The sequence below is a fragment of the Morone saxatilis genome, unplaced genomic scaffold (assembly GCF_004916995.1).
Source record: "Morone saxatilis isolate NCDOM2014 unplaced genomic scaffold, NCSU_SB_2.0 Contig6, whole genome shotgun sequence".
NCBI lineage: Eukaryota > Metazoa > Chordata > Actinopteri > Moronidae > Morone > Morone saxatilis.
In genome coordinates, this window is record NW_023340206.1 from 13993521 (window position 1) to 14007648 (window position 14128).

The 14128-nt window shown below is 41.0% G+C and overlaps 1 protein-coding gene across 8 annotated transcripts in view; it reads right to left on the reverse strand.

Moving 5' to 3' along the window:
* LOC118339783 (target of Nesh-SH3-like) overlaps positions 1 to 11496 on the reverse strand; it is a gene marked incomplete at both ends in the record, with an annotated part of 19792 nt that extends 8296 nt beyond the window's left edge. For 5 of the 8 annotated variants that reach the window (XM_035677514.1, XM_035677515.1, XM_035677512.1 and 2 more), the window contains 8 exon segments: positions 2064 to 2138; positions 2759 to 2833; positions 3797 to 3836; positions 4709 to 4761; positions 5000 to 5181; positions 6817 to 6949; positions 7032 to 7100; positions 11317 to 11496. In XM_035677514.1, coding sequence (XP_035533407.1) covers positions 2064 to 2138; positions 2759 to 2833; positions 3797 to 3836; positions 4709 to 4761; positions 5000 to 5181; positions 6817 to 6949; positions 7032 to 7100; positions 11317 to 11496 — 807 coding nt within the window. 8 annotated transcript variants of the gene reach the window in all.
* Between the last annotated feature and the right edge of the window lie 2632 nt (positions 11497 to 14128).

The window sequence follows — 14128 nt, forward strand, 5'->3', positions numbered from 1 at the left end:
TCTTGTATAATTTTGGAAGTTGAAATAAATTGTTGGTTGTATCACGTGTTATAAGCATTGGTTAAACTGCTCCAAATACAGTTTTTATCAGTTAGTTTGTGACTAACATGCGAGAGGATAGATGCCCATGACATGAAGATGGTAATTTTCAATAAATGATCGGGCATGAATATCTCTGGTGATTGAGCAATAATTACTGTAATTTCAAAATTAATTACTGTTATTACAGAGTTCACCTGTATTTATAGCTCAATGCATTGTTTTTACAGTGTAAATATCTGTATTTTATTATAGACATTTCAGTGAATTACTTTCTGTTATGTTACTGTATTTATTTGGCGCTCCAGCTGATGGAATATTACTGTTATTTTTACTTTTTTGTAAATTTGTGATGTTTATATATTTACTTTTTATATCCCTCCATCCTGATATTTTCTTCAGAAACTGATATCGTCTCGGCACTAATATCGACACCCAGGCCTATTTTCACATGAGATTTTACAATTAGCAGACAGATGTCCAAAGGTTTAAGTTTTGGTCCCATAATCTTGCACCTTGTAGAAATACAGAAGAGTCCAGAAGACAATGTACTTGGAAAGAGAGACAGACAGAGGGGGCAGCAGTTTGGGGGATTTTGCAGAACGACTTGTGTTGTCTTTCCCTGGTGGGAAAATCCAACAACGTCTGCGTCTGAACTGACCCGCATGCAGTTCCTGTCATGCAGACTGATGGAACGTGGCAATGACTTCATGAAGCAGTGAGGACTGAAGACAGATGGACGGATAGACAGAAGAAGGAGTAGATAGATGAATGATAAATCCAATGCCTAGACCACTTAATTGATCTAAAATGTCCACCCTTACAAGATATTTCATCCATTATTGAGTTCCAGAATATTTGATCAAACTCTTGAACTCTGCTTGTTCAATTATTGGCTTGTGTTGTTTGGATGAATGTTGGTTAAATCCATTGAACCTCATTTTTAAATTGAACCCAAACTTTTAGGAAAATAGAGTAAACTTGTGAAATATTTAGTATAAAGCTGTACAAAACATCAGATTTCTGATGAGAATTTATAATTTCAGACGATAACACTAAAATAAATTCAGTACAGAATCCCTGGTAAACTTCATGGTAAAGATCTTGCTTTCAACCAGTATGTTGGATGGTATGATGGACAGATCATCGCTGCCCTTCTAACAGTTCGGTGACAGCAGCATTTATGACAGCAACATTTCTGAGATCTGTTCATTTGAATGGAATTAGCCACGATCAATAGATTCATAGGCAAACAAAATCTGCGCTGGCTTTCATGATGTTGAAATTATCTTTACTATAGAGTAATATGTTACAGTGTGGTCCGAATGTGTGTATGGTGGACTGAAATGATCCCACAATCCACTGGAAAGACGTAGTTTATAATCAACGTCTCTCTAATCAACTGAGAGCTAACTGCAATCACACACTGCACAGGCCGGAAGTGAAGCCAGATTTATAGCATGTGACACAACATATGGTGTCTTAGATGATACATTTTTTAGATGCAGCAATCAGCTGTAATTAACTAGCTGACGATAAGCTCACCACCTAGCCACAATCAGTTACTGTTTCCATGAATGGATTTTATATTGGGTTCAATTTAATTTAAAACTTTACTGATTGAAACAGCTCTGAGGAGAAATATTGAAGTTTGAGGAGAAAGGACAGATAATAAGACAGAACATTGTAGAGTGAAAGAGGAACTGACGGCTTCAGATGCACAAATGAAGCGTCACTGCAATCACATGACCTTTAGCAGCATGACTTAAAAAACACTAGTCGTGGCTGCACTCAGGGTGGGCGGGGCAAAGTGAACTTACTCGTAGCACCTGACCTCCAGTGACATCACCTCCACGCCTCGTATCGACTTTCTAACCGGGCTCAAGGCATGCTAGCATGCAGCCAATCACAACAGCTGTACGTCCCAGACCCCGCCCCCTCCCAGGTGCACCAGCTGAAGCAGGTAAAGACAGGATAAAGCCATATGATTAAAACAAAGTGAAAGAGCGTCTTTTCTTTGTTACCGAGTGACACATGAGGCCATTTAGGCTCCGCGGAGCCGGGCGGAGGTAACGTTTCCTGCTGGCTCTCAGGCGGCGCTGTGGGAAATAATACGTTAGCTTTAGAGGAGATAAATATTAAAGTGCAGGAAAATAAATAATGGATCTGTTTGGAGACAGAGGTCGCGTTGGACCACAAATGGATTCCACCATTTTTAACAAAAAGACTAACGAACAGCGAGTGAGTGACCCGATGGTTATTATCTATTTTATTTACAGCGACGGGGGGTTAGCTAATTATCTAGTGTTTAGCTAACATTAGCTACCTGAAGCTGTGACTATATATATATATATATATATGTCTCTTTTATCTTCAATATGTGGTTGTCTTTTCAACATAGGTTAGCCTAGCATATAGCATATCTAAGTACAGGTGTGATTGGAGGTTAGAGGAAAAAGGGGCGGGGCTTATGAAACCCAACAATAAAAGTCACAGGAAAACATTTGGACGGTCCAGTTTTTCTTTGCTGAGACACGTTATCGATGATCAGTCACTCACTTTCAGTTCATATGGAATGGAACTGCATTTTAAACTGATTGAAATCAAGTCAGTCGAACCCGACCGGGAAGGTTCGGAGGTGGAAATGTTTCTGCAGCCCTGAGTGGAGGAATAAACAGCGTTATTTTGTGTGTGGAGGAAAAGAAGAAGAAATAATCACCAAAAGAAGTGCGAGGAGCTCCGGGGAACGCCGGGTTTTTGAGCAGAGGAGAGAGTCGAGTCCTGTTGTGCAGAGCTGCGAATGAGTCGACAGTTTACAGTCATACATTCATATTCATGAGATATTAATATCATGTAAAGACAGACGTAGATTACAGCAGAAATGATGAGTGAAGGCGGTAAAAGTGCCATTTATTTTCCCACAGACTGTTAGTGGATGAACATCAGCAGCAACATTGCAAATAATACTCAAACAATCATTGTGACTCTGAAATTCTGTATTTTCAACAGGTTCATCCTGATTTATGTAGACTGTTGGAGATTAAACTGCATTTGTGACACTTGAAATGTACAAAATGAAATTACAGGACCCTTTGAGGAAATTTCTGATTGATACAACAAGTCATTTATTGTGTAAAAAGAAGTTTTTCAGTTATTAATGGATGACTGTGAATATCACAGATGTAACTGGCTAGCTAAAGATTACATCTGTGAACCTGAAACAGATATTTAGCATTAACAAATGACTTCTTGTATTGATCAAAAATGTCCTAAAAGGCTCTAAAGGTTTCATTTTGTACATTTCAAGTGTCAGAAAACAAAGTTTTTTGCATAAATGTGCTGTTGTAATGTGAATATATTTTGGTTTTTGAACATTTTATCAGTGTTAACAAGCTTCTGGTGCTCGACTAAAGATTAGTTGGAAAAATCAAAAGGTTAATTGATGATAAAATGGTTAGCGGCAGCCCTGTAATTTCACAACAAAAGCTCATTTCATGTAAGATGTGCTGTTATGTGAAATATCTGTGTTTCTCCTAAACCAGCCTGAACATGCAGTGACGTCCATCAGAGCTTTTATTCTCTGTTTTTATTATCACCTCCTCTGGAAACAGACGGAGGTGGATTACACACTACTGACTGTGCACACCTGCACACCTGCACAGCCATTAAAGAGATTCCTTAAATAATGTGAGGCAGAAAAAACGACCGAGCAGCAACAAACGCTGCCTGAACAAGTCAAAGAAATCACTGATCTTACCGGGACGAGGAGGGAAGAGTGAGTGCGGGCCGAGAGGTTTCTGAAAGACAAAACATATCAACTTCAGTTCAACAACAATCTCACAAACAAGATACAACTACAAGTCCCAGAGTGCACTGCTTCAAACTCTGTTGCTGTTCAGCTAACAGAGTTAAAGCAGAAGTTTATAGAAGATTCAAAGTAAAATAAAGTTAATATAATAACAAATACAAAAAAATTCAAGTATAAATAAGGATATTTTTTTATTAAAAGCAAATAATGACTAAATAAAATAAAATTACATTTATTTTCTTACTCAGTACTTTTGCATTTGAACTGGATTTACATTTAATTCTCTCTTTTCAAATGAAAATGAATTGAAGTTTTATATAGTTACATTTTTATTAAAGCCAAACCGAAATCAATTTTATTTAACCACTGAAAATTATTATTTAAATTTTGTAAATAAATAATAAAGATTAACCCTTAATTCACGTAAATGCGAAATAAAATTTCAATGTAATTAAATGGTTTCATCTTAACATTGGCAGCCACAGGCTTCCATAGAATAAACTGCTCATTTAAAGGTGATAAATTCGCTCTGAAACAGGAAGTGTGCACAGACTCAAACAGGACCTCGACCTCTGACCCCTTTCAGAACAAACACCGTCTGTCTGCTGGGAGGTCGACGTCATGCTACATACACGGTTCATGTTACATACATGTGCCGAGGAACACGTGGAGGGGCCCACAGGAAGCTAAACTTGAGAGTCATGGCTCTGAGGTCGTTTTATTCTAAAGGTACAACGATGTTCCTGAAATATTTCATATCATTTCAGGAGAAAAGTTGCAACGTTTTGAGATCAAAGTAATAATTTCTATAAAATCGATAAAATCACCATCGTACCAGATGATGATTTTATTCATACATACCAGCGGCTTTGCGAGAGGATTGCGCAGCTTGTACGGCTTCTGTGTGTTCTTATCTGCAAAATACGTGAAAACATAGATAAACTCATTCATACATATAAAAATATGAATATACGTGTGTGTAAAGATTGTTTTATATGTTGGCATCAGCTGCAGGAAACAGGTGTAAAACATGTTTAACAGAATAGCTGAACTGTTTCGTAACACGTAACACAAGATGAATTCCAGTATCTCTGACAGGATTTGGGCCATAAGTTAATAATGAATTTAATTTAATAATTGATTGTTCCTTACTGCCCATGTTGGTGTTGTGGATGACCGCTTTACTCCACATGCCACTGCGGTCGTCCTTGTTGGACCGGACGCCGAACTCGTAGGGCGTGTTGGGTTTGAGGTTGTCAATGACAGTGTCGCTGGTCGGGCAGGTCTGATAGATCCACTTCCTGTTCCTCTCTCTGTAGCGGATGGTGTAGAACCTGAAGGCGGGTGGGAGGGGACGCAGGAAAGTCAGAGTTATAATAAGTCGGTTGGACCTGCAGTCCCACGGAACCGCTACTTACGGACGCAGTAACAGACTTTTTGGCCACTACAGGGCAGCAGAACAAACTGAACATATTATCATCTTTTGAAGCAGTTGTGGCTAACATGTTAGCAAACATCCATCAGACACAGAGCAACAGGATCATCCTATTAACAGAGCCGATTATTACTTGTGGGGTTCCTCAGGGTAGTATTCTTGGTCCTCTATAGTTTTAGTTTGAATTTCAGTCTACAGTCATGCTAGCAGCTCTGTGATGCTAACATCAGCAGGTACTTGAACCTGCCGCCCTCCAGTTCCCCAGCAAAGTCCCAAAATTCACCTTTAGGCCTTTCCACCAACAGGGAAACGGCTCAGTTAATGTTTGAGCACCTAGTTTTTAACCGTTCGGAGCACTTGAACCAAAAATAAATCAGTTCGGGAAACCAAACCAAAACGAAACCAAAGCGAGCGTGTCATATTCAGCAGCGCCCTCTGTTGACAGCAAGGTTCCAAGAATCTTGAACGAAACTGGTTCATGAACTCCAGTAGTTCCAGTATTTGTTGAGAAGTTTTAGTTTGGACCATAGTGGTGTACCGATCATTTCCATTAATAAAGTCATGCTGCTAGTTTAAAAATATCGAACGTATTCTGGGGTCATAAGACCTCAGATGAATCTAAATGGCCCCAAACTGAACACTCAGTTTTCTTCTGGAACTCAAAATAAATTCATCAAAGTTTCCTCGAACATGGAAGGCGACAAAAAAAGCTTAAGTGAGGTTTGTTGACTTTTGCCTACGACTGGAGTTCGGCTAACGCCAAGGCTAGCAAGGCGCTGGAGAACAACAAATAAATGACATACTGTACACAAGGCAGCACCAAGTCTTCAGCCCGTGTGGTTTCTCTCTTTACCGCTCTGACCTCAGTGCGGAAACAGCTTCTCCCATTAGGTGTTGTTAATTCTGGCGGGCAGATCTCCTCTTTCACTCCCTCATGTTGGGTTTTTCAGAGAATCCATTCTCCAAAGAATCCGAAGTCGCAGCCAAACGCTCCACAGAAGGATCTGACATTAGCTTTTAATAAGACGCCCAGAGTGGCGGAGGACGCCTGGGTCAAGCTTTCCGACGGCTTCTCCAACTTGTTTGACAGGGAAGGAAAAAAATGTGATTGTTGGAGCGAGAGAAAGCGAGAGCTGATGGAAAAGAAGGCTGGTGCGTCCCGGTCGGTGTAATATCACTCAACACACACAGATTGAAGCACAACAGCAGCTTTTCAGAAGTCCAACCATTCGTCATCATGTGATTCGTCACTAAAATGTCAAACTTTGGAGAAAGTGGTCGTAAATACACATGAAAGGAGGTCAAACTCTTTCACGCCCTGTCGTAACCAGGTGATCCTGCCGGGTTCATCAGTAACGTCTGAAGGCATCAGGATGTCGTACGAAGTGTCAGCGCAAATTATGGAATTACATGTTCTCGTAATTATGACGCACAATTTGCGATCATTTCTTGTCACTGTAACGTACGGATCAGTTTACAGATCATTTATGACACATTTTAATTTAAGCAGTCACATCGATCCAAGATCGCTCACCCGTCCTCCAGACACTCATTCATGATGTTCCCTTCATAAGGCGTCTTCAGGGAGTTTCCCCAGGACAGCAGCACCGCCGTCGGGCTGACGGAGCCGATCACCAGGTGGAGTGGCTTCTCCAGGTTCACCTTCCCTGTGAGCACAGGTGAGGACAGAGTGAGACATACTGTCGGCGTGCACGGCAACGTAAAGCAAACAGGAAGCGGCCGGCGCACCTGTGCAGTGTTTCTTCACGTCGTTGACTGGGATCGGCTGGACGGCCACCAGGTACTTCGGCTCCGCGTCTGAAACAAAATGTGGATTCAGGTTTCGGAGATTAGATCAGGTTTTGGTTACAGCGTCTCAGACACAGGAAGTCATTGTTCAGGTATTTTCAGGTATTCTTAATGGAGTTTCCTGAAAAACGACTGTTAGCTACCATTTTACTAACAACAGCTTTCAGATGTAACTTGTTAGCTAACAATTAACATATAGCAAAATTATCTAAAAATCTAAAATTTGCTGTAGAGTAAAAAACTTGCTACAGAGTGAAACACAAGTTAACTAATTTGTTACTTTATATCAATTGTTCTTTAGCTAGCCATTTGCTAACAATAGCCTTCTAATGTGTGTTTAAGTGATTCGGTTTATTTATCTGTAAATTTCTCTTCTCGTCCTTCCTGGAACGAGAAGAGGAAATGGAAATGTTTCTGCTGTAATTTGAGTCGTCTGGTGTCCATCGAATGTGTAAAACACGTCTTTCTAGAATACTTTCTGACTACAACCTGCCGCCGTACAGCGAGTACGGCGAGCTCTCCACCGCTGCAGCTCCTGTGGGAGGCAGAAACATGTGAGGAATGTGTTGTGGAAATGTGTGGCCATGTTGATGAAGTCATGGTGGGCATTAAAACGACCCCCCCAGAGCAGACAGACAGATGTTAATGATTACAGACAGACAAAGAGAGAGAGAGAAAGACATGTTGAAACAATAATCAAAGTGAGTTGAGTTTCTTTTGGTTTCTTTCAGCTTTTAAAGCTGCAAACAGGTAAAATATTCAGTTTATGGGCGCCCGGTTAGCTCAGTCGGTAGAGCTGGCGAACCATGTACAGAGTTGTTGCAGCGGCCTAGGTTCGAATCCGACCTGTGGCCCTTTGCTGCTTGTCATCCCCTCTCTCTACCCCCCTTTCCTTTCAATCTTCGGCTGTTACTATCAATAGAGGCAATAAAAGGCCAAAAAAAAAGAATAAAAAAAATAAATAAATAACATAAATAAATATTCAGTTTATAAGCAGGAAAATGAACTCCAATAGAGTATGTTTGCATGTAAAGTAAAGTGGGAACTGTTGGGTGGAAGCGAGGCACCCAGCAGCATTGTGGGTAAAGTGGGTGGGTGTTAACCGGATTAACGGTGAAGCTGGAAGGTTATTGGCCGAAAGCTCACTGTTTGTTCTGAAAGTTTTAATCTTAAAGTCGTGTTTTTGTTTCCTTTATTCAGAAAATAAACTAAATGTTATTTTCAGACGTGTTACAAACACTGATTACTGTACAGAAGCACAACTTTTAGTTAGCTAACGTTTCACTCTGTAGCTAGGTAACTAGTTAGCTGATCTACACCAATCGAAACTAAATGAGATTTTATAGAGAAAATTGATTTTTGGTATATTTCTTCTGGCTAAAGTAGCTAACTGCTAATTAACTGCTGTTAACTGTATCAACTTGAACACTTAATCTTTTTCACTCCACAAACAGGAAACAGAAGGACTCCTCACTTTTATACTTGAACAGGTACCACCCACGCTGCATGAATCACACCAATGCGCCTTTATCAGCTTTATATCGAGACAACGCTGCTTTATTTAATGTGTTAATCTTTTGGCAATGTCCAAATCCTGAACATGACCTCATCCCATACCAGACTTCATTCTAAATTATAGGACTTTAAGACAAACCTCTGCACTGTCAACGTCCTCTGGCTGTTTTCCCTAAAAACAAACTCTGCGTCTATTTGTGGACGTGAGCTCTTCCATTCGTCTCCCGCTGACAGGTGGAAACATGCTCCGCCTCCGCCTCCTGACCTCATCAATCACCTGTAATCACCTTAGAGTCTGAGGTCATTCTCTTTCCTTTTTTTGTCTTGCTGGAACATTTATCAGCTGCGGTTGTCGTGGAGGTCGGGAGGGTTAAACTCAGCTGACGGGGTTTTTATTTCAGTGTTTGCTTTTGTTGGAGTTCAGGATTGTCACAGTTCCAGTTTACGGAGGCTTCAGAGAGTTTCCTTTTACAGGGATTTACACGTTTGAATTTTACCCCAGACGGTGAACACCCAAAAACAACAACCCCAAACATTTACAGGTTATATTCTGAGAATATACATTTATTTTTTAATGTTTTTCTTTAAATCCTATTAAGATTTCTCACATTAGCTGATTACTACGTTTAAGTTTGGTGCACAGATTAACACCAAAAAACTTCTACTGGATCTTCTGGGTTTTCCATAATTTTTATGCCGTCACTTTCGTTACTTTTCTTTAGATATGATCAGAAATGTGTCTGAACACTTTTATGGCCTAAAAACAAACCATGCAGAGGAAACAGTGAATTATTGAGTCTCTCTGTTTGTGTCTCATGTGGCTGAATAAACCAAAAACCACGAGCGGCGTCGGATTTAAAGAGTCAACACTGCGGTCGTGGATCCTCTCTGAGCTGCTGATGGATGGTTCTCCGCTGAGGGCTTTTAACCAGGAAGGTAAACACCACATGAAGCCTTTAAGAGCAGCTCTGACACCACAGCCCCGCCCACCACACGCTCTGATTGACAGGCGACCTCGGGGCAGAAAGAGCAGCGACGAGAGACGAGCAACAAAAACGGAGACGGAGATTAAATTAAAAGACTCCCAGTGGAGCTTGATCTTCTGGGTTTAATTAACCCACAAAGCGAACTGGGATGTCTGATTTTCCCAGCTGCACTTGAACACAGCACATCGCATTGTGCCAAAAAGCAAAAGAAAATGATGGCAAATCCACATTTGAATGATTAAAACAACATATTCAGGAGATGTTTGGGTTGTGTCTTTCCAACTAAACTTTTTTTTAACCGACTTTTTAATTTCATCATGAACTAACCTGTAAATGTTTGAGTTGTTATTGTCGATTTATCCACCACTTTTTAAACATAATCAAATATCGTCACAAACTTATGAAGCTCTCACATTTCAGACAGACTTGAAGAAAAACTTGTGACCTTCCACAGAGTTAATGTCTGTCCACACACGAGGGCAGAAAGAGTCAAACTTTAACTAAATTAAAAAGACCACCACCAAACTCCAGTCAAAGTTTGACGTATTTAAGCGCAGTGCTAACGTCTGTGCAGCCTCTTGCTGTGGAGGAAATGTGTTGCAATAGGAGGGAGTCGTCCTCTAGAGAACACGGTGCTGAAGGACGACTTTCAGCAGGTTTTCTGTTAACCCTCCCCAATGATACGCTCCCTTAAACACATCACGCCGTCAGAACTTTTAGTGTTTTTTTGCCGTGATGGGATAAAAACTGCTGGCCGAGCTTCAGAACCAGGATCAGAGCCACCTGCTGCTGCTGCCAGAGTCTCAAAGCTTCTCACGTTCCGGTTTTCCCCCCGAAGCATTTCTGCAGAAACCCTGCGTTTCCCACGAGTCTGACGGTTTAGACACGGAGGTTTAGTGCTCGCATACACAGACAGAAATTTAACCTTCAGGCCCAGAACAAGAGAGAACCCCCCCGTCTTACTGTCACATAGCTCATTAGTTCCAGCGAGGAACTGCTGTGGATGTTTATGAATCAGCCTGTCATCGCTTTAAAGACGTGAACGGGAAACTGAGTGACTGAGAGAGAAAAACCTTCAGTCATATTAACAGGTAGCAACCTGCCAACCAAACTGCATTTAAATTTTAGGCCGTTTTAACATCCGATCTTACAGACATACAGTAGAGTTACCTTCATCAGATTGATGCTGGAAAAAGTTTTAGAGAGTTTTCACTTTTTTCCTCAGATGTATCGAAGCCCAAAGAGGACAAAAGTAAAGATTGAAAAAAAATTTAAATTGAAATGCTTCTTTAAACATGAAAAAATTGCAAAATATTACAGTTGAGTCGAGTTCTCGGCTGAAACGAGTATCCAGTACAGATAATTAACTTTTTACTAAAACAAAATTTTAGTAAAATGTGCATCTTTTATAAAAAAAACTTATTCTATAAATAGTTATCTTACTCTTGTGATCAATAACATTGCTCCAGATTAATTCTGGAAACATATTTAACAAATTCAGCAACTTCTGATCAACCGTATCAATTTCAGTCGTAAATTAACGTCTGTATAGACACGCCCTCTTCCTGTGTAAGAGCCGCCCATTCAGAATACTAATACAGATAATTCAGTTGTTTGAACAGATGTAATGTTGTTCTCACTATTCAATACAAATATAATAAACTAACATTTTTATTATCAATAATAATGATTAGTTCAGTTATGACTTCCGTAGGATTTCTTACCCATCTCGGTCTCGTACGGTTGTCCGTTCTCGGGCAGTTGGATGAACTGTTTGGAGAACATGCTGCTGCCGTAGCCCAGAATGTAACCCTCCAGCTTCACGTCGGGACTCGGACGCACAAACTTCATCACAATGGTGTCACCGGTGGCGTTGATCCGAACCTTCATGTTCTGACGACGCACTGCAGAAGAAGAAGACGAAGTTGGTGATGAGACATTAGAAATGATTAAATAGTCAAAATAATGAAAAAGTTAGGAGTCAAAATGTTAAAATTTTAAAGTAAAAATAATAATAACTTTATATAGATGTACACTTTAAAGCACAATGAAGTCTAACAACATCAAAATATATTTGATATTTGGTCAGAATTATGAGTGTATGGTATGAGTGTTTTTGAGTGTAATTGTTACGTATTTTCAGGCATAAATGGTCTTCCGTAACTCTCACACACAATTTAAATTATATATTTTGAAAGGTTCTGTTTTGGTTTCCTGTAACTTTACAGTGAAACTCCACCTGCAGTTCAGTAGTGACGTTAACGAGGTTGTTTTCTTTTCAGACAATCTGGAAACGATCTGAATCCTCCACATGTTGTTGTCTTGTCAGAGTTTTTCTTTCCTCCTGTTATTGCTGCCGCGCTGCCAGTGAGCTCCGAACGAATCACCGCTCCGCCGCCTAATCGTTCTGCTAATTAAGTCACTCCGGTCACACGAGAACAAATTGCAGGTAATTAAAACAGTTTAACGAACGAGACCAATCAGCTGGGGGGGAAACAGAAACATTCCTCTTCCTGTCGGAGTCTCAATAACGTCTGTTTGTTTTGGCTCAAAGACGCTTTAAAGACCAACTGAAGACATAAAACATGATTCTCTGCTGTTAGCATAGCTGCTACATCATTAGAGGAAAACAACCCAAACAAAGCTAGTTAGCACTGTTAGCAGTGGGGCTATTTAGCTGCTCCTGACTGAGATAATATCAACATTAAACCATAGTTAACGGCGCCACCAGTGGCCGCTCAGTGAACTGCAGCCAGCGTAGCGAACACAGTCCATGGGCGCCAGCGAGCATCATCCTGGGCGTCGGCATCAGTCCACAGGCAGCAGAGGAAGTCGCTACAACCCGTTCACTCACTGCTCAGTTCCAACCAAAGAGTTGATTATGAGTCTAAAATGTCGGTACACTCTGTTCTGTGGGAAGAACCACGGTTTGATTGGATTTCATGCTCTCGTCGGATGGATATCTCGTTCAGAAACCAAACTCTCCACAGGATCTGAGCTTTTATTGATTCCCTCGGAGCCTGTGGACCAACGGTTAATGAACATGTTTGGTGGATGGACCTGACCTCGGCCTCTCCGGGGTTCAAACCCGACGTCACGCTCCACTTTTAAAAGTTTAACAAGTACAGAATGTTTCGGTCCCACGTGGTTTTCTCAGGAACTATAAAGCTTTTTATTTTTCCAGCACTTGGAGGCTGGAAACCGCCACAGACACGTCCCAGCTGCAGAACCAGAAGGTTTTTAACCTTCATCAGTGTCACAGTGATCCAGTGATAGTTAGCTGTACACGCATGTGCACCGCTAACAGCAGCTGCTAACAGCTATTTCGGCTACTTTTAATAAAACAATTTGACCAAATGATAACAAATATGAGCTAAAAAGTTCTTTCCCTTCATTAAAAAGCGTTGCAAACAAACCAAGCTGCTTCACGTGGCTCCTGAGCTCTCAGCTGAAAACATTTATTCTGGTTCACGGAGAGTGAAAAGAGAGACTCCAAACTCTGAATCTTCCTGTTCAAATGTCATCTGGGATTAATTCAGCCAAAATAATCATTTAGAATTATAGCAAATCGTAACCAAACTCCACTGAAACTTTGTCACGTTTTACTCTCGTTTTATCTCGCTGCAGCTATTCTGTGTGGTAAAATGTTCATTTGTCAATAAACAAATGAACATAAACTGGAACTGTTTCGTAGCAGACACATGTTTATGGAAATGAAGCGTTGTGCAGCAGACGAAGTAACATTGTTCTCCTTTTTAACTGTGTTTGTGTAGCTGATTAAGTCTCTGCGCCGCCTTGGGCCGCCGTACAGCGAAACAATCAGGAGTAATTAGGCCTCCTGCAGCCCACACAGCTGACGGGTGGAGGTTCGTTCCTGCAGGTCGGTTGGGAAGAGCTGGACGTGTGCGATCATGCAGCTCGCTGCTGGCAGCCTGTGGAAGGTTTTCTGCCAGCAGCTGATTGAGGGGAGCGGATCAAACTGAAAGACATCGGCCCCCCCTCAGGAAGAAATTGCTGTTTAACATGAAGTCGCCCCCCTAACGTCTCAGTCGGTTGTTTGAGGAGGACGACGGACAGGAAACACTTTCAACAAGAGTTTAACTAAAGTATCAGTAGAACTACAACCACTGAAACACATCGAAGTACTGACTGAAGTACTGAGTACAGAGGAAACTCCAACCATAACCTACTGCACATTTATTGATTAAAGATCGATAATATTGGTTTAATAACTGCAGCAGTCACAGACCCTGGTTGTTTCTGTCTCATTAGGTGGAACTGCGATGGAAACTCTTTCATGTGGAAACTAACGAGCTGCTGCTGGTTTTACTGGTTTCACTGGAGCTTTAATGGAGGGAAATCAGCACGAGGAAACTTTAACTGTTACTGAGTGAACGCCAACAATAAAATGTGTTATTATTATTAAAGCAGAACAACAAGGGCGTTAGCGCCACCTACAGGTCAACCACAGTCCACAGCTGTTCAGTGGCGGCTCCAGAGATTTTCTGTTGCAGGTGCTATGGGGATGCTCAACAC